The sequence below is a fragment of the Protopterus annectens genome, chromosome 16.part0 (genome assembly GCF_019279795.1).
Source record: "Protopterus annectens isolate FY-2018-M chromosome 16.part0, PAN1.0, whole genome shotgun sequence".
Lineage (NCBI taxonomy): Eukaryota > Metazoa > Chordata > Ceratodontiformes > Protopteridae > Protopterus > Protopterus annectens.
This window is the reverse complement of record NC_056750.1, coordinates 289,761,329-289,788,828: the sequence shown is the minus strand read 5'-3', so window position 1 is coordinate 289,788,828 and position 27,500 is coordinate 289,761,329. Positions and strand designations below refer to the sequence as shown.

Genomic DNA, 27,500 nt, shown 5'->3' with positions numbered 1-27,500 from the left:
TGTCTGTGCACATCCAGTTGATGTAATTTGTATTCTGCCTTGTTGCTGTGATTAGGAAAAAACACTGGAAGCTCAATAGATTGCTTTATGTTAGTTGAAGAAAAGACTTTAGGTAAGAAGGATGGATTAGTTTGCAAGGATACCCTATCCTTATGAAATATCAAATATGGTGGTTTGATAGACAGATGCTTGCAACTCTGATACTCTTCTAGCAGATGTAATAGCCACCAGAAAAATGGTCTTCCAGGAAAGGAACTTGAGGTCTGACGAGGAGGGTTCAAAAGGTGGTAACGTCAGGTGAGAGAGAGAACAAAATTTAAATCCCAAGGAGAAAGGGGTTCCTTAAAGGGAGGCCTTAATAAGGAGACACCTTTCAAGAAGGCTCTACACAACCTGTGTGACATTAAGTGCGAGGTAGGATCACCAATGTGGAAATTTGAGATTGCAACGAGTTGTACTCTGATGGTTGCTGCAGCTGAACCATGTTGGAAGAGTTCCATCAAAAATTCTAAAATAGAATGGATGGGCGCAGAAAAGGGATCAATGTTCCTGTTTTGAGCCCACAGGGAAAACCTTTTCCATTTGCTAGAATACAATTTTCTGGTGGAAGCTTTATGAGAGGACATTAAGATATGTTTAACTGTTGAAGTAAAATTCTGAAGCTTGACTAAATTGGGAAGTGGAGCAGCTAAGCTGTCAATTTTAGGGTGTGGAGAAAAGGATGAAGCGCACCTGACATATGTGTCAGCAGATCTGAAACTGGGTCCAGAGTCCAAGGCTTCTCCTGAAGATGAGGCCAAAGGAAGGGGAATCAAACTTGACAAGACCAGTAAGGAGCAATGAGAATCATCCTGCTTCCCAAGGACTGTGCTTTCTGAATGACTCTGGGTATGGGAGGAAATGGAGGAAAGGCATACAGAAGTCCCGAGGGCCAATCGTGAGCAAGTGTGTCTCTCTGTGTCTCCCCCAGAGGGGGGATTAGGGTAAAGTAGTTGCTGCACTTGGCATTCATGGGAATGGCAAAATGATCGCAGCAAGGCAGATCCCATGTTCAGAAAATCCTTTCCGCTATGTTCTGATTGAGATACCACTCATGAGGCATTAAAATTGCCCTGCTCAGCTTGTTTGCAATCATGTTGGACTTCCCCAGAATGTGCATTGCTATTAGAAAGTGCTGGGAAGAAATTGCCCATTGCCAAACTGTTAGGGCCTCATGACAAAGAGGGTAAGATCTGGTTCCCCTCTGCTTGTTTATGTACCAGACCACAGACATATTGCCTGACTGTATCACAATTGTCCCTGGAGGGAGAGAGTTGTGAAGTGCTTGCAACTTGGAGCATTGGTTCCTCAAAAGTTGGCTTTAAGAGCCCCTTAAGGATCAATTTGTTTCTTCTTTCTTGTAAAACCCTGGCACTGAAGAAATGACAATGTCCAATCCTCTTGCAAACGAATAGCTCCAAAGCAATACACACATATGACATGACCATCTGTGATAGACATTTTTTGTGAACACTTATGACACCCCTCTCTTTTGGGTCTTTGGACATGATTATGATAAGACCACAATATAACAACAAGAAATTTAACTTACTAAACTACTAATCTGTAGCTAACTACAGGAAACACTGAGGAGACAGATAACAAGGGAAGAAAATAGGGCCTCTAACTAAAACGGCCCTATTTCCCAGAAAAATCAACACAACTACAAGCCCTCTAACTAAAACAGGTGAAGAGCTCTCTAACTTAAATGAGCTACTCTTTATCTATGACAAGACACAACAACAACCACTGCAAGGGATACAGTAAGGCCTACGAAACAATGGCCAAAAGCAGCACTAAAGGGAATAAAAGCTATAACAATTTAGATATTACTAGTTCGAAAGCTAACTATGTAACTACAATGCAAGAAAAACACATCTAATATAATATAGAAAAAGATTAAAAGTAACACGAAGAAAAAGTTTTCACAACTTAGCCACGACAAAGAAGAGCGCATCCAACCTCGTAAAGCGGCAAACGAGATCAGGGGAGTTACACCACTGCATTATGGGATACCTACATACCACGAGCCAAGTTTGAATCTTTCAGCTGTGTATTCGGCCGAGTAGGAGCCGAGAATCAGCTCCGAACCCATCATTGTAAGAATGAAGGTGAGATAGAACAACATAACATCCCATCTATTCTAATGTAACTTTGAGAGAACACCAAAGTTTATATGTGCGGTTGCAGGACCACAGGATGTGCCAGAGATCTGCTTGGGGAAATGAGTAGCATGACCATGATGGGGACATATTAAAATTGAATTTATTTAAAATACAAGGGGTAAAATAAATGTTGTTATTAATCGTCAATTGTGTGTAAATTAGCTTTTTAAATGGGGAAAACTTAACGGTGGATTCTATTGCTCTGAGCTTTTGGTCTTCACTGAAGTCACTGTTATACTGACTCCAGTAATTGGAAAAAAGTAATCCATTCTGATAGAAAAAAAGAGAATGGCAGGTACTCCACAACAATCGAAGCAAACCTCTAAATGTATAACAGATCAAACTCTTTATTTCACAAAGTAAGCACTTCCGCATCTCCAAGAATGCTTCTTCAGACTTAAAAATAATAAAACACTCCAATTCCATTTAAATGTTGCATCACTTCCAAAGGGAACCAATAAAATACCAGTTAAAATACACTTGTTAAAACACTTAAAGTAACAGTTCTCTTGTATAACATCTATAATATTCCTCTAGATACATAGTAGCATATGTTAAAATTCTCTATATAAAGAGCATATAATGAACTTCTCCATCTAAAAAACTACTAATGATATTAAATAATGCATAGAAGCCTTGCTTAAAACATATACACTATGACTTATATATTCTCATTTTTCAAAATTTCAAGACACAACATTTGGAAAACGAAACAACGTTAAAACATATATAATATATGGTGAAATATACAATGTATATACACATATTCGTGACTCTCAAAATTAATGCTTTAAGGCTCGATCCAGTAGGAATGGTTTCAATGAAATTCTGTCATTCAGACCATGTCCTCTGTCCGCTTGCAACCTAACTATCCATTTCCCTCTTTCTTTCTCTGTATAATTACTTATATTGCCTAACATATTATCCAGAATTATACAACACATAGCTTTAAGCTCCTAGTTTTAGAGTCTATATATCCTACAGAGAGGTTAGGCAATATAATATAAGCTGCACCCATGACAAGGAAAAGTTCCATGCTCCCTACTTTGAAATCTTTACAACAATCTTCTTTTCAAATTTTTACAATTCCTATAAGCAAAACTTGGCTTATTATTTATCAAAGGTTTCAACTCAGGCATGGTGGTTAAAATACTCCAATTCTTCTGTATTACTTTCTTGACTTCATTAATTCTTCTGTTAAACATGGTCACATATCTCATTTTGCCCTTATCCAATGGCCAGTGTCTGTCAGTATCTAAACTACAACCCTCAGGCTTGCTAAAAAGGTTTTGGCTCTTCCACTGCTAACATTCAATACTTCATTCATTATTTCAACTACTACTGTTTCATTATATCCTCTCTCATGGAATTTCAAAGCCATCTCCTTCATCTGTTCCTCACATTGAGTTACATCAGTATTTAATCTACTGACCCTAGTAAATTGGCTTTAACAATTACCTTAAAAATATGTGGGGTGTGCATGCTATTTCTATGTGTATACTTATTTGCATGCACTGGCTTCCTATATATATTTATATAAATAATTCCCTCATCCTTGATTAGCTTCACATCCAAAAAAGTAATTTGATTAGTGGAACAACCCATTTTAGACTTCAAAAAATGTGTGGTACCACTACATATCTTTTCAAAGTTTCCTCATTCCCTTTCCAAATTAGAAAACAATCATCAACAAAACATTTATGCCATAGAACATTAGCATTCATGGGATTTTTATCACTATAAATAAACTCACTCTCCCATTGGTTTAACACTAAATTTGCATACGCGTTGGCCATAGGGGCACTCATGGCAACACCAGAAATCTGAAAAAATGGTTGTCTCTCAAAAATAAATACATTATTTCTAGTTAAAACTGTTTCAATCAACTGACAGACATTTTCAATATCTCTTCCTCTCATATCAGTATTAATGCAGAAGAAGTTGCGAATAACTTTTAATCCACAGTCACTGGGAATTACCTGAAGAGGAAATTAATATCCAATGTGACCAATAAATAATCATTAATCATATTCTCATCATACCAGTCATGCAGTATGAAAAATAATCACCTGTATCCTTAATATAACTATGACAATATTTGGGATATTTGCTTAAAACAGTTTGGAGATATATTGATAATGGCTCTGTGCCCCATCCCCTCCGAGAGATAATAGGTCTCATGGGGGAATGGGTCACAGATTTGTGTATTTTTGGTAATCCATTGATTAATGGAATTGCTGGGCATGGTGCAGTAAAAAAATTAAAAAGATCTACAGATATGTCATTTTGCAATTGCATCTCAAATTATCACATTAACATCTGAAATACATTTTTTCACACATTTCTCTAAATTTACATGCTAAGCACTTAGGGTCATCCCTTGACTCAGCCTGTACAACAATATGATGGTCCCCCCCTCCTGTATAGATAGCAGGTGCATACACAAATGAAGGCTCCCTTTCAATGGCTTCTGACCCAGCTAAATTAATCTGAATAAATGCATTTGTATGGTCATCTTTATCAGAAAATGCAGCCACTATGAAAATGTTGTAGTCTTGCTCAAACAGTCTCCAGTTCTCAGCAATATTACTGTCAAACACAAGTGCAATGAGTTTTCAAAATCAATCTGCCATGCCCACAAAGTATACACAAACACAATGTAATGATGGCCCTTGTAATCATGTACGAACAAACTGTTGTGTGAGCTTGTAATAACATTCAAATGCACAATAAACTCTTCAAAATACCTTACTTTGCGAAATATGCTCTGAAATGGCTGTATTCTGCGAAATATGCCCTGTAATGGCAGTACTTTTGCAAAATAGTTTTACTGTAACACTGCACAAACATGCAAACACTTTATACACTTCTGATAACTTGAATATCTTTGCTTAATACAAAAAAATACATGCTTTGTGAAAATGCAGTTGTTTCCCCTTATTTTATTCATTTTTGCAATTTGGACTTTATTTCAAACATTTTCCATAGTAATTTGAATATTTTTATCAATATCGTACATATTGGTTTATACGAATATCATTTAGAATGTTCTGTATTCCCCATTTCATATTATGCAAAAAGAAATACTGCTGAGCAAGTTTTAATACTTGAAAATCGTTTCTGACAGTTTTGCAAAGTTTGTACATTTTAGGGAAAATCTGCTTGTCTATATTCCTCCAGCTCTAAGCAAGTGCCTTACGTCATTTAGCCATGCTGCCTGTAACGTCATGCCTTTTGAATATGCCGGTTCTGACTCCATGCCCTTTAGACATGCCACTTCTGCCACCATGTCACTCGTTCATCTCTAACACATATGACAAGAAGGCTGGGGTTTTTGTTTAGATGCTTTAATACATAGAAACACATCAGGATGGATATCAGCATCATTAAATACGAACTAACTAGTTAACAGACAGATTTTACATACATAATGCTTGCATCTCAACAGCCAACTACAAAATGGCAGTCAGGCTCGCACATGCTCAGTATTTATACACTTGGATAGTTTCTTAAAGGTATATACACACATACTGATCAGGCGCGGTGGTGCAGCGGTAGCGTTGTTGCCTCAGAGCAAGAGGTTCTCCTGATCAATTCTCGGCTGGAGCGCCTTCTGTGTGGAGTCTGCATATCCTCCCCGTGGTCGAGTGGTATTCGAAAGACATGCGTAGAATGGGCGTGCCTTTGTTGAAGGTTGGGCGTCGAGCTGGCACCTCGGCCCCGTAAAAATCTACTGCCAATCATTAGTGGACCGGAGTTCCACTGAGGTGACCCCTAACCGGGAAAAGCTGAAAGAAGAAGAAGAACAACAACAACTGATCTATACACACAAACACAAATCCATTAATTTTACATTAAGTAGGGTTCCCCTGCACCCTTGTAGCAGAACAGTGCAGATACAGCCCTGTCTGAGCTGGAATTGCTGGAGGAAGTATCATTGTGTGATTTCTTATTGGCAGACTATTCTAGAACTGTTTAATTTTGTCTGTATGTAAGCCTCACATTTGCTTGTAGCTGCACATCGCACAGTGGAGGTTAGTGGTGCCCTGCACAGTAGCAAACTCCTAGAAACTATTTTTTCCCCTAGATGTTTGTCATTTGAACCCTCCCAAACTTCCCTGTTCTACTGCAGGCAAATCAGCTGTGCACTGCTGCACTGCGGGCAACTCAGCTGAGCACTGAGTAGCATCATCACACTCCTTCGCCCCCAGTACTCAACAGAATAAGCCCCCTTGTTTAGTTAGACAAATTAGTCCTAGATCAAAAACTAATCCAACTTGCCCACTCCCCAACTAGTACTTACAGTCCAACCTGCTACAATGGACATCCAGTTTCCCAACATTTCACCAGCTAGCCTGATTGACATGGGCATCCTACAACAATGTAGTAATTGCCTGATGTATACTGACAACCCCTTGCTATTAAAGCAAACAAATACAGTATGTGAGAGATCAAAGTATGCTATGAAGCTGGAATCAATTTTCTCATGTAACAATAAAGAATACATCAAGCAGGTTGGCAGCACACACACACACACACACACACACACACACACACACACACACACACACACACACACACACACACCTCCTCTCACACAAGACCCACCAATGTGGAGGTACTTACTAAGAGCCTACCAAAAGATCAGAGACCTCCCAAGCACAACATACCGGAACATGAACAGACCCCACATCACATAGCAACACACATACAAGTGTCTCAACAAATAAGCCCTTGAGGCAAACCACCTCAAAACCTAATGCCCTGGCTACAGGCGATTCCATAGTGAGACACACAGATAAGTCCCTCTCACTAGGCTGGACAAGGAAAAAGTCATGGTTAGCTGCCTGTCAGGTGCCAGGATCTGTCAAATCACACACACAATCAAGTCACTCAACAACATATACCATTATGACTCTGTCATAGTACATGTTGGAGTGAATGACTTGAGATGTACCTCTCTGGAATATATAAAATGAGACATGATTGAACTCTCAGATCATGTGTCCAGGCAGGTATATCCCTAGCACAAGGAGCATTTTATCTTCACCCAGGATGATGCCACAATACAAACAAAAAATGACTAACTGCAACAATTGGCTTAGCTTCTGGTGTCTATCCAAGGTGATCCAATATCTGTCAGCATGGAAAGACATGGTTGACAGACCATGCTGCTTTGCCAGAGATGGTCTTCACCTGTCTTCTCTAGAGTTTTGGATACTAGCAAAGACACTTGTTTCCCCCCACAGTACCATTTTTAGGCAATGTCAGAACAAAAAAATTCCTGATGAAAAGAAATCCACTCGATACAAACTCAAGATTATGCTGCTTAATGCTAGGAGACTCAATAGAAAACTGCACTCCCTGGATGCACTCCTCACCTTGGAAGATGCTGACATCTGTGCAGTCAGTGAGACTTGATTCAAGGCCACAGAGAGCACCCAGGCTGTACAAGACTGCAATGCCCTCCACACATTCAGACCGCAAACTGAGCATAAAAAAAACAAAGGTGGAGGTGTATCCATCTTCATTACATCCAAATACACCTTGAGAGTGGTTAAACAGTGGTTTCATTGTTGGAGTTGTTGATATTAGAAATAAGTAGGCTCTTGGGTCTTTTAGTTAATTTGTGGCATGTACCAAAAAGAACATTGTTTTGGTTTTTCAGGGGTTCAGGAATACTTTGTGGTGGATTAGTCATTGTTGGAGTAGGTGAAAATATGATTGTAGCCAGGTTTGGATAATAGAATGAGGGTGGATGAATTGGTATATGACCATGTGGTCAACACAGAGAATGAGGGGCAGTTTCTTGATGAAGATGAGAAAAAGATTTGGGATATACATTTGAGAAGCTGTGCAGTGCCATACAGGGTTGGTGCCTATTTTTACTTTGAACTGTCTGTTGTTTAACAATTTTTTGAATCAGGGAAGTGAGTCTGTGCAAATTCAGACTATAGTAAGGGAGTTTAGAGTACTGGGTGATCTAATAGATCAAAGGTTTTAGTCAGGTAAATGAACAGGGCATCTGTGAGGTTCCCTTTATCAGTGTTTAACAGGATATCATCAGTGAGGGTCCAGAGTGCAGTTATGGTACTTCTGCCAGACTAAAATCCATGCTGTTTGTTCGAGTGGAGGTGGTACTGTTATATGTACTGGGAAAGTTGATTACATACAATAATATAATGCAAGATTTCTGTAGTTCAATAATACAATATAATATAATATATTATAATATAATATGATATAATACAATACAGGCTTTCAGAATGGGGAAAATTCAAAATACTCTGCATATTTACGACCGTAACTTTAAGATCTGGATTAAAATATTCTTTTTCTTACCTTCTGGTCCACTAAAACACTGCTAAATGCATTTTTTCCTCTACCTCATTTTTCCCTGCACAGACAGGCATCATCAAGCAAGACGTAAATACCTGCATGCTTCATCATTAATACTTCCTAATGACAGAATTAAAAGATAGGATATATATTTAATACATTTAAATTTGTAAAGTAGACAGGGAAAAACTTTACCGGCCTACCCATCTTGCCCCTCTTCCCTGGAACTCCTGGTATTCCCTGCAAAGACAGAAGAAAATAACAATGTAACAACATTATGTGCTATAATACAAATACATACTTTACATATACATGCAAATATTCTATGTCATTTTGTAATCAGCCAAGTGTATAATTATCTTCCTAAAAATCTAGTTTGATATCCCATGCTTTACACAAAAAGAATGTATTTATGTTAGAAATATACGGGGGTAGTTTATATAATTCTGTAAACAGTCCACTGTATAGTTATTTTTCTGAACGCCACTTAAAAATGTGGTTGTGATTAGCAAACGGTTTCAGGCAGAAAAATATTGTTCAAGTAGTCGCACAATGCTTGGTATCATTACCAGTCGCAAAGTTAGAAAACCCCAGTGAAGGTCAAATCAAAGACTTCATTTACTGGGTAATAATTACTTTTGGTTTTGAGAAGTTGGAATTACCCAGTATGTAAAAGTTGCAACAGCTCTGTAACATACCAGAAAACTTAGGTAATACACTTACGGCTATATTCTTAATCTGACCTTGCTGGTGGTACGGGACAAAATATGCGCTTACCCTAACAGAAGATCTTAAAGAGAGAGAGTGTAACAACATAGAGGATTTTGATCGGGTCACCAATCATAGCCTGTTTATCATGCGTTTGAGATATGGATACCAAGTAGTTCACCTCAAGAGTTAAGGGGATACAACTGTAATTCTTTACAGTACATGGAACTTTATCTAATGTATCTAGTTAGAGAAAAAAAAAACAACGCCAAGTGTCTTGATGGCTTTCAAAGCCATAAAACATATAGGGGATGCAGTTAGAAAGGCAATGTAATGCTGTCTGTTCTGTGTACATTCACCTTTCATGCTTCTCAACAGTCCAGGTTTTCACAAAATGTCCAGATTTTTGCCTCATTTGTTTGGTCTATTCCTCATAAACTCTGTGGTTAACAAATAGAGAGGATTATAGTCACTTAACAGTGCCATACATTTCAATGTTAGTAACTTTTTGGGAAAAAAATCCAGTGAACACATTCTGTTATTCTAGCTATTTTCTTAGTTTGTAAGAGGAAGGGAGATATTATCCCTTTGGACAGTAGCACTGCTGCTGTCATTTACTGGTCAGTACTAGTGGATTTAATTGCCTAGCACTAGACCCGACCTTAACACTTGTTAAGACTCAGTCTCGCTGCACTTTAACACTTAACTGATTTGTTTTTTCAGAATTTCGGAGCTTAATCACTGCACTTCATACATTACAATATTATAACAAACAGGATTCTATACACCTCTAATTCTTTGGGCATCCTGATTTTCAAGCAATCAAAGATCACCCTGCATGAAGGTAATGTCTGTCTAATGCTGCAACTCGTCTGGAACCCATTGGCACACAATCATAAAAAATAAGAAGTTATGTACAATTCTGCTAGCACGGAATCAGCAGTTACTCAAAAATAGCCCACAAGAGCTAAACAAAGGTCTAGATAAGTGTGGTAAGAAATGTATTACATATGTATGTATGTATCTTCGTATGTAAAAATGCATGTATGCATCTATTTTTGTTGACTGGCACAGTCCGACTGGGTGATATGTCCATTTTCAGTGGAGACCCAAAGAGAAAAGCTTCACAAGTAAAACAATTGTACATAGATGAAAGATTTAAAAACATTCTAAAATATATCATCTATATACAATAAGAGAGGATATTATTATTATATTACCTGCAGGCACTTCAGTATGCTGTCAGTTTGCTTAGGAGTAAGCAGAAAAAATAGTAGTAGCATAACAAGATTAATAGTCTACTGGATAAAAAAAAAAAAAGAATACAAAGTAACAGGTGATATACAGAAAGTCCATTGGCCAGTGGGTTACTCTTTGCATATCGCAGTTGCACACCACCTTAGGAAGAAATGATGGGTTAGCTCTTAATGACACCCTGTCTTTATGAAAAATGATATACGGAGGTTTCTCATATAGTGCCTGGATCTCAGAGACTCTACTGGCGGAAGTGATGACTACTAGAAAAAGAGTTTTCCAGGAAAGGAATTTGAGGTGGAAAGTAGCCACTGGTTCAAAGGGAGGTAGTACTAAAGATTGCAAAACTAGGGTTAGATCCCACAGAGGTAAGGGATCTCTGAATGCAGGTTTTAGGTATAAGGCACCTTTTAGAAAGATCTTGCATAGGTGATGGAAAATTAAACAATGGCCGTTGAATCCATTGTGAAAATTAGAAATGGCTGCTAACTGAACTCTAATGGTGGAAGCATAAGCTCCTTGGTCAAAAAGGGCAGCTAAAATTTCCAAAATGTTTTCAACAGGTGCCGAGTAGGGGATCTAAATTGTTTTCAGAGGTCCAAATTGAAACTCTCTTCCATTTAATGAAATACAGTCTCCTGGTGGAAGGTCTATGGGAAGCCAGAAGAATAATTTTTTGTATGGGGAAGTAATATTATTCTGCCTGGTGACTTAATGGAATTGGAGGAACCAAGCTGTGAGCTTGAGAGTCCATTGATCGGGATGCACCAATCCCTGGAGGTGAGATAGCAGGTCTGGAACTGGCTCCAGAATCCATGGATTGTGAATCAACCACAGAAAGGGGAACTAAACTTCCCTGGGCCAGAAAGCAGCAATGAGGATCACTTTGGTTCACAACATTTGAGCTTTCTTTAGGAAGAGTGGTATACGAGGAAAGGAGGGAAAGGCATAAAGAACACCTGATGGCCAATGAAGACAGACATTGCATCTTGGGGACTCCCCAAGGGGGAATTAGGGCAAAGTAGCTGTTGCACTTGTTGTTCATTGGGGAGGCAAAGAGATCGCATTAAGGCTGGCCCTAGTGGCAAAATATTTCCTTTGCCACTTTGGGATTGAGAGACCACTCATGTAGCAATAGAATGTGTCTGCTCAGCTTGTCTGCTGTCATGTTGGAACTCCCTGGGATATGTGTTGCCACAAGAAAATGGTTGGATGATATTGCCCATTGCCACACTCTGACAGCTTCCCGGCAAAGGGGGTAGGATTTGGTTCCACCCTGTTTCTTGATGTACCATACCACTGACATGTTGTCTGACTGGATTGCAACTGTTCCCAGAGGAAAAGCAGACAGAGGCTTGCAACACTAGGAGCATTGCTCTCATTTCCAGAACACTGACATGCAAGTTGGAATATTGTGGAGACCAGGTGCCTTGGACTGTTCTCCCCCAGATAATGACCCCCACCCCATCTGGGAGGTGTCGGTGGTCACTATGGCCTTGGATTGAGGGGGAACAAAGGGACGGCCCACTAGGATTTCTTCTGACTGCACCCACCAGGATAGATCCTTTTTGCAATGGCCTGTTACTAAGATCGGGTGAGTCATAGGATGAGACAGAATGGACCACTGAGAAGCCAGAAGCCAGTAAAGTATCCTCATGTGAAATCTTGCCAAGGGAACTAAAGTGATGGCTGCCACCATAGATCCTACGACTTGAAGGACAAGAAGAGCAGGCACTTTGTTTTTTACTAAAATGAGCTGAACTTGAGACCTTATCTTTTGGACACTGTGAAAGGGTAGAGAAGATATACAGGAAACTGTGTTGAGGCTGGCTCCTATGAATTCTAGGTCCTGAGTGGGAGACAGCTGAGAGTTTTCTTTGTTGACTGTTATGCCCAGAGCACTGAACAGGTGCATGATGAAGTCTGTGGCTTGAAGCAGTAGATGCCTGGTAAGGGCAGTGAGGAGCCAGCCATCTAGATAAGGAAACACCCGGAATCCGTGTAGTCTCACGTGAGCCATGACTGCTGCATGTATTTGGTGAACACTCTGGGGGCTGTGGTAAGGCCAAAGGCAGCTCTCTGAACTGATAATGAGTGGCCCCTAGCCAAATGTGGAGATACCTTCTTGAGTGTTTGTCCATCTTTATGTGGTAATACATGGCTTGAAGGTCTACAGAGCACATCCAATCATTTTCCCCTAGAAAGGGGAGAACAGACTGAACCATGGCCATCTGGAATTTTGCCTGCTGAACAAACTTGTTCAGAAGGCTGAGGTCCAATATCAGCCTCCAGTCCACAGTCTTCTTTGGCATTATAAAGAACCTGGAGTAAAACCAAGATCCTATCTGGTCTGGTGGGACTTCTTGGATGATTCTTTTTTCTAGCAGCTTTTGGACCTCTATGGCTGCTTGATCCCTCTGATTGGGTGGAAGATCGGGGATTTTTCTCAGTGATCTCAGGAAAAGGGTGAAAGGGATATAATAGCCTCTGGTAATGATTCTCTGCACCCAAGTATCAGAGGTAATTTGTCACCAGGCTGTCGAGTGCAGTGAGAGTCTTCCCCGACTGTTTCCAGAGGTAAGAAATCGGGCCTCCTTTCAGGAGTGCTGGTAGGGTTTTCCAGGGAAGGGAGTCTCTGGAACTCTGGTTTCATGGGGCACCTTTGCCGCACAGCTGCCATCTTCCATATGAGCTCCCCCCTCTGCCTCGAGGGGAGCCACCACCACGCATGTCCTGGAAAGGCCCCTGGGACTTCTTGAACCACATCTTTTCACTCCTCTGATTCCTGCAATAGGATCGCTGAGGAGTAGAAAAATGAATGCCCACTGCATACAGGGTCTTTCCATCCTTTTCACACCTGGCTAGTGTGTCATTCACCTGGGGGTTGAACAAAGATGATCTGTCGAAAGGAGCATTGATGAAGGAAGACTTGAAGGGATTTGTGAATTCACACAAGAGCATCCAGGTTGACGCCTTATGGCAATGATGGAACCCGTTGCTCTGGTCGTGCCTTCAGCTGCATGTGCAATAAGCCACATGGGTGAGTTCAATATAGACTCCAGGGTGGCTAGCTGAGAAGCAACCTTATCCTGCAACTTGTTAGACACAACTCCAGCGAAAGTATCTGATAACTCCTTAATCAGATCTCTCTGGAGTCTAGTAAAATGCGTCATAAAGGTCAAGGACCTGAGTGCGAAGGTCGATGAAGCTTAGACCCGCTTTCCAAATCTGTCCATCATCTTAGACTCCTGGTTTGGAGGATGTATAGTAGGACTCTCACTGGCAAGTTCCTTCTTGGTGGCAGCCACCACCACCATGGCATCTACTGCTAAACCCTTGGCCCAGTATTGGTGGTCCTCTAGCAGGGATAAAATTTTGTCTGGTCTCCGGGGAATAGGCTTTGTAGAGTCAGGGGCCTTCCAAGCCTGCTGCATGATCAGATTAATAAGATCATCAGCAGATGGGGTCACCTGGGAAGTAGATGGTCGAGCACTGAATGCTTACAAGTACACGGATTCCTCTGAGGTTGGGTCTTGGGGCTTCCAGCTACCCATCTGTTTGAGGATCTCCAGGATGTCTCCAAAGGAGACATCTTCAGGGGATGACCAAGGTGAACAATCCCCTTCATTGAAATCCATGTCCTCGGTGACAGATTATTCCTGGGAATCTAGGTGCTTCCTCTTGCATGTCTTCTTATGCGGGGGGGGGGGGTTCCTCAGCAGGAATCTCTGAGGAAGACTCTAAAGAAGAGGGGCCCTGTACATGGGTAACTTGAAGCATTGGTGCTCGCTGTCCTGTCGTGGAAATTTGTGTCAGCTCTAGACCAGAAGATATGGTAATGTGACACTCCAATGCAGGGGGAACCAGCTGAGAGCCTGCAGAGGCTAAAGCTCTCTCTATAACCTAGAAGGCAGGACCGCCCCCCAAAGAGGAGTGGGTGCCTGGAATAAAGAAAGACCACCTCAAAAGCGAGGTCATACCCTGCTCTGAGAGTCTGCCCTCCGAAGCAGGAGCTGCGGAAGGACTCACAACTGGCAAAGTCCGAGAGCCAAGGTCGGCTCTGAATAAAAAATAGTAGCTAATCTGAGACCCTCAGAACTGGCAGTGGAGTCTCGGCCCTGAGAATCTGTCAGCTCTGAGGAGGGAACCAAAGAAGTCAGAGCAACATCCAGTGCTGAGGTAGGGATGCCTAATGGCACCGGAACAGCTGGTACCGCGGGAATCGAGGTGCTGGGCTACAAAACTCTGGTGGAAGTCAGAGGAGGAGAGAGTGCAGGAGTCCTTGGAGAAGATACCCCAACTCCAGAAGGAACAGGGGCCTGAGAAGGGGCAGGAATACCTCTGGCCACCAACAGCTGATCCACCAATCTCATGACGTCTACCTCGGAGAGACTCCTGGAGGACTGAATGGATAATCCTGAAGGAGACTCTGGTCGGTCCAGAAAGGGACTGGGCAGCTGGCACACAATGAGGTCTAAGAAAGGTGAATACCTCATCCTGGGAAGAGTCGGATCTGGTTTTGACAGGGAGGGGGTGGGTAAACCCTGCTGAGGTGCCATTGGAGAAGTCAGCACCGAGCCGGAAACCAAAGATGTTAGTGCTGTTGCTGGTGTTGAAGGCACTGTAGTAGCAGTAGTCAGTGCAGAGGATTCTTGAATTTGGAGCTTCGGTACCTTTGCTTTTGGTTCTGAGGAGGTAGTCGGAACTGGAGCCTTATGTTTTTGGGTCACCGGTGCCGAGGGAGAGACAGATACCGAGTGGCTCTTCTTTTTGGAAGGGTCTGAGTCTGAAGGGGAATCAGACTTGGACAAATCTTCACTAAAATAAGTTTTCAACGTGCCCTTTAAAATGAGTTTATTCTGATGCTCAACCAAGGCCCGGTGACTAAAGTCCTGGCAAATGTCACAATTTAGGTTGAGATGTGGAGCTCCTAGACAATAAACACATGAAAGATGCCCATCAGAATTGGACATCTTTCTTCCACAGTCTTGGCACTATTTAAATCTAGAAGTGTCTTTATGTTTTTCTGCCTTTTTAATAATTTGCAGTTAAATGTAACAATCACTAAACACACACCAAGGATAGACGGAAGTTCTACCAATGATGGTAGTGAAGAATACCAAAAAGGGTATAAGGAAAAGAAAGAAAAGTGGTACCAATGATGGTACTAAGAATTACCACAAGAGTTAAGAAAAGAGGGAGAGGGAGTTACCAACAATGTTAAAGGAGATTACCTATATATATATATATATATATATATATATATATATATATATATGTAAGGAATTATCTTAAAAATATAAATTTTTAAGGATTTACCTGAGAGCAAAGGCTGACGCATCTTGCTGACAGAGCGGCAAGTATGATCTGAGGTAATGAAGAGAGGGGAATTATGGGCAGAGTCTTAGCTCAAGAGTTTTTGGAGGGTGCGAGGGGTATAATGGCCAAGCCAGTTCAGAGGATTGGAACCGAGTCCCATTTGTCAAGAATGAATGAAGACTGACAACATCAGATAAAGAAGTTATGTACTAACCATAACATTCCATCTGTGTTGTCGATCTTTGTTCACATTGGAGTTCCCCAGAATATGCATTGCTATTAGAAAGTGGTGGGAAGATATCACCCATTGCCCTACTCTAAGGGCTTCTCGACACAGAGGATAAGATTTGGTTCTGCCTGCTTGCTGATGTACCAGACTGCTGACATGTTTTCTATCTGGACTGCAGTTGTCCCAGGAGGAAGATAGTCCTGGAATGCCTGCACCTCTCTCATCTCCACACTGATATGCAGGTTGGCCTCTACAGGAGACCATGTGCCTTGGACTGTTTATTCCAAGAAGTGCCCCCCCCCCCCCCCCCAGCCAATCTAGAAAGCATCCATGATCACTGTGGCCTTGGGTTGAGGGAGGATGAAAGGACAACTTTATAACAGCTGTTCTGACTACATCCACCAGGAAAGGTATTCTTTGCATACCTAGGTTATTCTTATCTTCACAGACATAGGCTGAGAAAACACTGACCATTATGTTGCTAGTATCCATTGAAGAATTCTCATGTGGACGTTTGCTAAAGGAACTAAAATTATTGCCACTGACAGAGATCCCAGGGATTGCAGAATCAGTCAGTCTGAAATTCTGGTACTGCAAATTATTTTCCTGACCTGCATCCTTATTGCTTGCACTCTCAATAGAGGAAGAGAAGCTACCATATATGCTGTGTTAAATACTGCTCTTATGAATTACAAAGTCTGGGTTGGCTGCAGATGAAACTTGTTCTAATTTATGGTTATTCCCAGAAGTGAACAGGTCTGTAATACCTCATCCTGAGCTTCCATCAGTCAATGCCTAGTCAGGGAGGTAATGAGACAGTCATCTAACTATGGAAACACCCGAAATCCTTGCAGTCTCAAGTGAGCTGCAACCACTGCCATGCACTTCGGGAACACCCTGGGGGCTGAAGCTCTGTCAAGCACATCCAGTTGTCCTTGCCAAGAAAGGACAGAATGGATTGAACCGTGACCATCTGGAACTTTGTGTGTCGAACAGATTTGTTCACTACACTGAGATCTAGACCCCTGTTTTCTTTGGAATTAAAAAGAATCTTGAGTAAGCTCTAAATTCTATCTGGTCTGGTGGGACCTCTTGAAAGACTCTTTTTTCCTAGCAGCTTTTGGATTTTTAGTGCTGCTCCTTTCCTCTGATTGAGTGGAACATCGGAAATTTTTCTGCATAATGGAGAAGTACAGAAAAGGGAATTATATAACTTCTGGAAACAATTCTCTGCACCCAACTGCCTTTTGTTATACTTAGCCAGGCTCTCAGGTGCAGAGATAAGCTACCCCTGACTGCCTCCAAAGTTAGGCAATCAGACCTCCATTCAAGAGCGCTGAAAGGGTCTGTCAGAAAAAGAATCTCTAGACCCCCTGTTTTGCAGACATCCTCTGCCACGGGGTTGTTGTCTTCCATTATCGCTTCCCCCTCTACCTCAGGGGGAACTAACTCCACGTGTATCCTAGAAAGGACCCTGAGATCCTCTGAAACACATTTTTCAACCTCCACTTTGATTCCTGGAAAAGGTCCTTTGAGGGGTAGAAAAACACACCCCCCCCCCCACTGCAGAGAGGGTCTTTCCATCTTTCTTACACCTGGAGAGTGTGCCCTTTATTGTGGGACCAAATAAAGAAGGGCTAGCAGAGGGAGCACTGACAAACAATGACTTGAAGGGCTAAGAAAAATCACACAGGTATATCCAAGCATGCCACCTGATGGAAATGCCTAAACCCGCAGCCCTTGGCGCACCCTCTCCAGCATGTGAGATAAGCCTCATGGATGAATTACATATAGGCTATACGGTACCTAGACTGAGCCTCAGCAGTTCCAGTTCCAGAAAGAGATTTGGATAACTCTTTAATCAGATCTCTTTGTAGTTCAATAAAATGTGCTAAACAGTTAAGTCATCTAATTGCAAATGTCACTGAAGCATAAACACACTTCCCAAATCTGTCTATTAGAGGATGGCAAGTGGGACTCTGTTCAGTGAGTTCCATTTTTGTAGCCGCTAGCACAACCATGGCATCTACTGGAACACCTTTATTCCAATATTCCCAGCCTACTGTTGGAGCCAGAATGCTGTCGGATCTCTTACAGACTGGCTCAATAGTATCAGGTTCCTTCCATGGCCAGTTGGAGATTAAATCAATCAGTTCATCGTGTAGCAGCATAACCCAGGAGGTACACAGACCAGTACCAAATGCTTCCAGAAATATTGATTCCTCAGGAGAAGGGCCTTGGGAAGGCCAGCCACCCTTTTGATTTAGGATCTCAAGAATGTCTCCCAATGACACGTCATTGAGTGATGATACTGGGGACCCCCCCTCATCAAAATTAGTATCCTCATGATTCCTAAGGAGAGTTCAAGTGCCTCTATTTCCACTTTCTCTTCCTAGGGAATTCCTCGGTGGTGTGGTCTGGAGAGGTATCAGAAGAGATTAAAATACCCTGCTGGGGAGACTGGAAGCTTTGGGCTGGCTGTTCCTGTGGGGTAGCATGTTGAGGAAAACGGTGCAAAGTCATCTGAGAAGTAGAGGGTGGATCCAAGGGGGAAGAACACGTCTGACCTCCTGGATCAGAGAACACTCTCTTCACTACCTCAAAAGCATACCACTCCAGGTAAAAGGAAGCCAATGGAGCTGAGAAAGTGAGTTTCTGGCTTGTCATCTTCCTCCGCCCCACGCGCAATCCACAAGAAAACATGTTTCTGGCCTATTACTTCTCTATGCTCCAAGAACAGCCCAGTGGAGGTGGAAGTCAGAGCCAAGATGTCAAGTGCTGAAGCTCCGAGAGGAAGAGACTAGCATTGAAAACCTCAAAGTCAACACCATCCTCTTGGACCAGACAGGGAAGCTTCATCTCTGAAAGTCCTCTGGCTCCAAGGATATTGGATCCAATGCACTCAAAGCAATAGTTAGATCCAAAGATGATGTTCCCTTCGGATCAAACCAGATGACCTGGAATACTTGGATCTGAGGGCTCTAAAACCACAGGTTGAACTAGAGAAGGAGCTATAATCACTGGAGTGGTACATGAGTGGTACATGAATGGACTTCCTGACCTGAAGGAGTAGGCATGATGAGAACTCCCTTCTGAATTTGCTCCATGAAAAGTTTCCTCATCTTCCTTTCCACATCTGCTTCCGTGAGACTCCTGGAGAAATGACAGGATACCAGGGACGGCGATTTTGAGTGCTTCTCTAAAAAGGGACAGGGCACCCTACAAGGAACCAGATCCAGGCTTGGCAAATACATAGTCCTTGGTAAAGGCTTTGTATCTGAGGATGTTGCATCCAAAACATGTTTGGTCAGATCCAAGGATGTAGGATCCGATGTATGTGTGGTCAGATCAGACGTAGCTTTGGATCCAGTTTTTCTTTCATTCTTCCTGGTTCAGAAGAGGAACAGGCTGGAGAATCGGGCAGTCTAGACCTTTTTGATGAGTCTTTAGATCTATGTTTGGGGGACTGAACCCCAGCAATGGCTTCAAAAAAGAAGGCAGTAATCCTTTTAAAATCTGCTTTTTTTCCTGTCAGCTAAAGCTTGGGGAGTTGAACCCATGACAAATACTGCTGTCTTGTTTAAAGTGTTCTGGTCCTAAACAATACACACACAGATTGTGGCTTCAGACAAAGGCAACTTATGCCCACACTTGTCACACTTTTTAAAACCTGCTGGACCTTTCTCAGACATTTTTGTAGTTAAGAGAGAGGAGTTAAAGTAAACTTTTTTCTTTTTTTAATAGGTAGAAAGGAAAAGGAAAAAAATGACAGCAATGGTATTTAAGAACTAGAAGAAAAACTTGCATCTAAAGACAGAAAGGCAGAAATAGCTGAAAGATGGATCTTAACAGACGAGTAACAAAGGAAAGATTTTAGTAATTCACATAGATATTGAAGAACCACAGGAGCTTCAGCTTTTAAGGAGTCTCTGTGCCTTTAATGTCACTAAACAGAAAATCTATCCCATTTACCCAAATAAGATTTTCTAGCAGCAGTTTTCTTAGCCTCCTTTAATACCTGTTTGACATCCTTTCTCTGGGCCTGCGATCAAGGAAATTCAATCCTCACCACTGACACTGCTGGGGAATGTTCACTGTGAGAAAAATAGATGCACACAGTATTTTCAGAAGCAACTTACTGCACCAAGTACAGTTTCCCTTAAGAGCATACAGGGAATGCACACTCCAGTCCTGGGGCTGGGCTTTCCCTCCAGGGCCCTACTGAAAACTATACAGTTGAGTCCTTAGCAGGGTATTCCAAGCCAAGTCCTCGACCACCCTCTCTGTGAAACTAGTGCTCTCAGTGTTCCTGTTCAAAGTAACTGTCATACACAAAAACCAAAAATACCAAACAGTCACAAATAAAATAGCAAGATAGGCAAATGCAGCAACTGTAGAATGATGTTGTATAAAAAACACAGGAAATAGCGTAACCAACTATTTATTGCTGCTTTCGTCCGTAGACTTTAGCGTAACCAACTATTTATTGCCGCTTTCGTCCGTAGACTTCTTCAGAATGAACTCACAAACAACACTCATAGCTTAAATACATGTATAATTAACAACCCATATTAATTAAAATATATCAATTAAATTAAATTACTTAATTTTAAAGACATACATCCATATAAAACAAGAGACACTTCATAAAATGTGTAAACAAATCAAATCATTGTTTTTGTTTACCTTCAACTTTTGTTTTTTTAAAAAACATTTCATATTAATAGCATCATTAAGGCCGGGCGGATGGTCTGCCTTTAACTTTATCTGCCACTCTGCCTCCCTTTGTAATAACAAATTTTTAAAATCACCTTCCCTTAAATCCATACTACACACTTCTAAAACTGAAAATAAAAATTTGTTGAAAACTGCACATACCAAAGAATGTTTAAAGAGGGCATTATTGACGTCTTTAGTTTTAATTGAATATAAATGTTCTCTGATACGTGTTCTTAATTCCCTGGTTGTCATGCCTACATAAAATGCAGGACATGACAAACATTGTGCAATATAAACAACACCAGTACTTCGACAGTTAACATAACCTGGAACTGCAAATACTAACTCAGAAGAACATACTGAAATATATGGACCAACTGCTATGTATCTGCACATATTGCAATCATTGCAACAATGCATGCCCTTCTTAACTGATTTAATTTTAGCATTTTCAACCTTATGCTTACCTAAAATATGTTTTAAACTACTATCATTCCTTTGCACAAATGCTGGATGTTCACCTAAAATGTTGAACATTTCCCCATTTCCTCTAATAACTCGCCAATTTGTTTTGATAATATTTTTAATTTCCTTGCTATCAGAATTCATACCAAGTGTGCATATAATCTTATTATTCTGCAAAGTATTATTAATTTTAATACCACCTGTAGTAATATTATCTTCACTTAAATTTAATAATGGCCAAAAATCCTTTTTACGTCTACTGAGAACATTATTAGCTATTTCCTGTAATGTTGTTAATGGATAACCCCTACATACAAATAAAGATTTGATATACTCAAACTCATGTATGACTTCACACTCTTTTGATGTCATCCTACTGGCTCTAATAAACTGGCCTTTAGGAATATTTGAAATAATATGTGTGGGATGTCCACTTTTATAATGTAAATAACCATTATTAAAAGTGTTTTTTCTATGTATGGTACTATGCAACCTCATATCTTCTTGATCCCAACTTAAACAAACATCCAAGAAATCCACCTTATTGCCTTTCCCACCAATTACAAATTTTATATATGTTGATAAGGAATTGATATACCCAAGAAATATATCAGTATCAATGTCATTCTGATCTATAATGAAAAACAAATCATCTATAAAACGACAAACAAAAACTATTTTGAATTTACTTAACAATAATGGTAAAAACTGTTGTTCCCACATTGCCATAACCACATTGGCATATGCAGGAGCAGCTGGAGAACCCATTGCTGCTCCTTTGCATTGTCTATAATAAGTTTTACCAAATAGAAAAAAATTGTTTTCTAAAATTAATTCCAAAAATCTACAAATTAATGAAACAGTATTTGTGGAAAAACCTTTATAATACATAGTTAAATATTCCTGTACTGCCTCCATACCTTGAACTAGCGGTATACAGGTATACAATGACACTACATCTACTGTGAGCATTGTATGTTTGTTCGGATTGAACTTAAATGTGGAAAGAAATACATTTAATTTAGTCAAAAAGTGCCAAGAATCACGTATATAGGAACTCTCATTCGTAATAATTGGTCCCAATAATGCATCTATGACCAAAGCTAAACCTTCTGTAATTGAATGGGATGCAGACACTATCGGTCTAAAAGGTGGATCAAATACGCATTTATGACACTTAGGAATCCCGAAAAATACTCCAATGCGGGGATGGTCTATAACACAAAATTCATACAATTCAAGACTGATGTCCCCCTCCATTAAAGCTTCATATAAATATGAATGAATACTGCGCTGCCGTTTGTGAATTTCTGCTAACGAAATATTAACATATTCCTGTTCATTTTTTAAAAGTTTCAATAAACCTTCAGTATATGCTTCATTAGTCATTATTACTATATTATTGCCTTTATCACTTTTCATAAATCTGTATGCACCATTCAGGGATTTAAGCTTTTGTAAAGCTCTATTTTCTGCAACTGTCAAATTATGATAATATTTACGACTATTGCTTAACAATACATCAATGTCCTGTATACATAATTCTTCAAAGGTGGATAAAGTATGATGCAATTTAGGACAATACTTAGAAGGTTTACAAAACACTTTACTATTAAAAGTGATATCATGCAATAAAAAATGTAAGTTCAACTTTCGCACATATTTTTTAACATCCAGCACAGTCTTAACATAATTGGCTTTAGAATGAGGGACAAAATTCAACCCTAATTTCAGCACAGTTATTTCATCAGAGGAAAAAACATGATCAGTTAAATTGATGACACTAAACTGACTAGAGCTTGAATCTACATTTCGTCCCCCGATGAAAGGGAGTTCAAAAAAGTCTGACTTCTTGTTAATACAGTATTTGTTGAGTTTAAATGTTTTTTATTATGTACAACATTAGGCGCCTTAACTTGGTTGAATGTCTCTTCTTGATTAGGCCCCACTTTCAATTTATGAATGTCGGAACCATTGCCATTGATTTTATTAACTAGTTCAGAACCAGTGGCATTTTCATCATCCACAAATATGTTGTCCACATCTACAACTTCTTTATTGGTTTGAACTGACCTCCTGTTGTTACCGTGGACTGTATTAGTAGATGGAACCAACGGTGGAAAATGCTTATCATATGAACCAAACCATTCACTTTCCGTAACATCTTTTACTCCGGTATTGAAATTTGCACTTTTTGCACTCTTATATTGATCGACCCCCTTATATGTTCTGTTATATTTCTTTCCTGAAACTAAATTCCCAAAAACAGTGTTTGTTTCATAAGCCTGTAAGTCCCGCAACAACTTGTTTTGTTTTCTATTTATGTTTTCCTTGGTAGGTTGATCCAAATCTTGTATTAATTTGGAGAACAAATCACTAACACTATTGGTATCAAATTGTTTTTTAAAAAACAACTCTAAGCTGATAATTTCTTCCTTAATTGCTTCTAATTTTTTGTTGTTATTATCAACCAAAAACTTTAGAAAACTCAGTCCAGCATTGTTGAAAAACACAGTCAAAGTCTTAAAAAACGGGTCGCTTACTTGTACCCCATTCGGGCATTTAAAAAAGCGTAAGCCCTTTGGGATAATATTTAGCTCAATGCACCGTGCAAAATAACAGTTTTCATAATAGATAGAATTGTACCTTTGTAATAATTTAGTTAATTGCTCTCGTTTATCCGAAAAACCAAAATGCCATGGTGTATTCTTAGACGGAAGTACTTCTTGTCTACCAAACGACATAAACGGATTGTCTGCACGGTCGAAGAAATGTTTCACAGTCGCTCGACCAATGATGCCATGTTGATTCGTCTCTCCGTTACTGACGTCGTTGGTGATGCGTCGTTGCTTCTGCTCGCCATGAACCGAACCAGCTGTTACTCCATTCTTCTCAGTGCCAGACACATTGTCAAGGCAAATTACTGTGTCCAGCTCTTGAAACGATCCATCCGGACTGGATGATTTTGCAGTTTGGCTTTTCTTATTAGCATTAGCCACCAAGAACTGTAACGACCCTTTAATTTCAGTTAAAGCACTGATAAGCAAAGTACCTAGGTTAGCTTGCTCCGTAGACGGTGTAGGATATATACTCATATTCAATAACGAATCCTCTGCTGCTTCTGCCATGGTACACGTCAAACCAAAAACCAAAAATACCAAACAGTCACAAATAAAATAGCAAGATAGGCAAATGCAGCAACTGTAGAATGATGTTGTATAAAAAACACAGGAAATAGCGTAACCAACTATTTATTGCCGCTTTCGTCCGTAGACTTTAGCGTAACCAACTATTTATTGCCGCTTTCGTCCGTAGACTTCTTCAGAATGAACTCACAAACAACACTCATAGCTTAAATACATGTATAATTAACAACCCATATTAATTAAAATATATCAATTAAATTAAATTACTTAATTTTAAAGACATACATCCATATAAAACAAGAGACACTTCATAAAATGTATAAACAAATCAAATCATTGTTTTTGTTTACCTTCAACTTTTGGTTTTTTAAAAAACATTTCATATTAATAGCATCATTAAGGCCGGGCGGATGGTCTGCCTTTAACTTTATCTGCCACTCTGCCTCCCTTTGTAATAACAAATTTTTAAAATCACCTTCCCTTAAATCCATACTACACACTTCTAAAACTGAAAATAAAAATTTGTTGAAAACTGCACATACCAAAGAATGTTTAAAGAGGGCATGCTCCTGCATATGCCAATGTGGTTATGGCAATGTGGGAACAACAGTTTTTACCATTATTGTTAAGTAAATTCAAAATAGTTTTTGTTTGTCGTTTTATAGATGATTTGTTTTTCATTATAGATCAGAATGACATTGATACTGATATATTTCTTGGGTATATCAATTCCTTATCAACATATATAAAATTTGTAATTGGTGGGAAAGGCAATAAGGTGGATTTCTTGGATGTTTGTTTAAGTTGGGATCAAGAAGATATGAGGTTGCATAGTACCATACATAGAAAAAACACTTTTAATAATGGTTATTTACATTATAAAAGTGGACATCCCACATATTATTTCAAATATTCCTAAAGGCCAGTTTATTAGAGCCAGTAGGATGACATCAAAAGAGTGTGAAGTCATACATGAGTTTGATTATATCAAATCTTTATTTGTATGTAGGGGTTATCCATTAACAACATTACAGGAAATAGCTAATAATGTTCTCAGTAGACGTAAAAAGGATTTTTGGCCATTATTAAATTTAAGTGAAGATAATATTACTACAGGTGGTATTAAAATTAATAATACTTTGCAGAATAATAAGATTATATGCACACTTGGTATGAATTCTGATAGCAAGGAAATTAAAAATATTATCAAAACAAATTGGCGAGTTATTAGAGGAAATGCGGAAATGTTCAACATTTTAGGTGAACATCCAGCATTTGTGCAAAGGAATGATAGTAGTTTAAAACATATTTTAGGTAAGCATAAGGTTGAAAATGCTAAAATTAAATCAGTTAAGAAGGGCATGCATTGTTGCAATGATTGCAATATGTGCAGATACATAGCAGTTGGTCCATATATTTCAGTATGTTCTTCTGAGTTAGTATTTGCAGTTCCAGGTTATGTTAACTGTCGAAGTACTGGTGTTGTTTATATTGCACAATGTTTGTCATGTCCTGCATTTTATGTAGGCATGACAACCAGGGAATTAAGAACACGTATCAGAGAACATTTATATTCAATTAAAACTAAAGACGTCAATAATGCCCTCTTTAAACATTCTTTGGTATGTGCAGTTTTCAACAAATTTTTATTTTCAGTTTTAGAAGTGTGTAGTATGGATTTAAGGGAAGGTGATTTTAAAAATTTGTTATTACAAAGGGAGGCAGAGTGGCAGATAAAGTTAAAGGCAGACCATCCGCCCGGCCTTAATGATGCTATTAATATGAAATGTTTTTTAAAAAACCAAAAGTTGAAGGTAAACAAAAACAATGATTTGATTTGTTTACACATTTTATGAAGTGTCTCTTGTTTTATATGGATGTATGTCTTTAAAATTAAGTAATTTAATTTAATTGATATATTTTAATTAATATGGGTTGTTAATTATACATGTATTTAAGCTATGAGTGTTGTGAGTTCATTCTGAAGAAGTCTACGGACGAAAGCGGCAATAAATAGTTGGTTACGCTAAAGTCTACGGACGAAAGCGGCAATAAATAGTTGGTTACGCTATTTCCTGTGTTTTTTATACAACATCATTCTACAGTTGCTGCATTTGCCTATCTTGCTATTTTATTTGTAACTGTCATACACACTTTCTTTGAGATTTGATTTTCACACACACACACACCCACCTGGGACAGGGTGGGACAGCTAACCTGGTCTGCCACCTTCACCAAGACTATAAGGAAGATCTGCTGCCACCAGAACACCCAAAGACAGCTACTTTATGGCTCTTACCAGGGTACGCAATTACACTACACATACAAATGATAGTGTTTAACCAAGCAACAAGACTTTCAGGAATGTGGAGTCACAGTGCCACTAAATAAATGCAAGTGCTCTCAAACTTTAAATATTTTCTAAAAGACCAGCCACAATGAAAGGTTTAGATATTTCATAATAAATAATAAATGAAAATACTGCATATCTATTTACAACAAACAAAGGAGTTTCAAACATAGGAAATAAAATGCAACACCGATGGAAAGATTCAGACAGATATAGAAAAAAAAATTAGCTAATCTCACTATATTTTTCTAACTGACTGAAGAATTACTGTTCCCTAGTTATTAACTATAGCAAGACAAGATGAATGTGGATGAGTGTATTTGCAGGTCCAAAAACAGAGTGCAAATCTCACATCTCTCACTAGCATTCAAATACAATTTCAGTGCTGGCTACAGAATGACATCACATCTGGTCATCTGACTCTGTGGTTCCCACACTACCCTCTCCCTAGAAACTGAGCCAGGATCTGGCACTGATGTGTCACAACACACATATAGCATAGCACTTTAGCTAAGGCTTATTACAGCATCTGAAAATTGTAAAACAGTTCCAACACTTCCATCTGTCCTGCAGAAACTAACAGGTCATTCTCTGGCACCCCAGGATATCATTAGTTCACCACTAAGGAGAATAAAGCAGGATCCCAGACCAGGCTTTTCACAGACATTGCGTCTCTGGCTGCATTCAGAGCTGGTAGATAAAAACCTTTATGGCCTAAACTAAGTCATTTAATTTCAGGCTACTTTTCTTAAGGTTAGCTGTGCTGA

At 39.6% G+C, this 27,500-nt stretch overlaps 1 protein-coding gene across 1 annotated transcript in view; it reads right to left on the bottom strand.

The window, feature by feature from the left end:
* The window catches only part of LOC122790500 (collagen alpha-1(XXVII) chain B-like), a 2,222,694-nt gene that overhangs the window by 692,680 nt on the left and 1,502,514 nt on the right, over nucleotides 1-27,500 (bottom strand). The window contains exon 12 of the mRNA XM_044058048.1: nucleotides 8,739-8,783. Coding sequence (XP_043913983.1) covers nucleotides 8,739-8,783 — 45 coding nt within the window. The remainder of the gene's footprint in view (nucleotides 1-8,738; nucleotides 8,784-27,500) is intronic.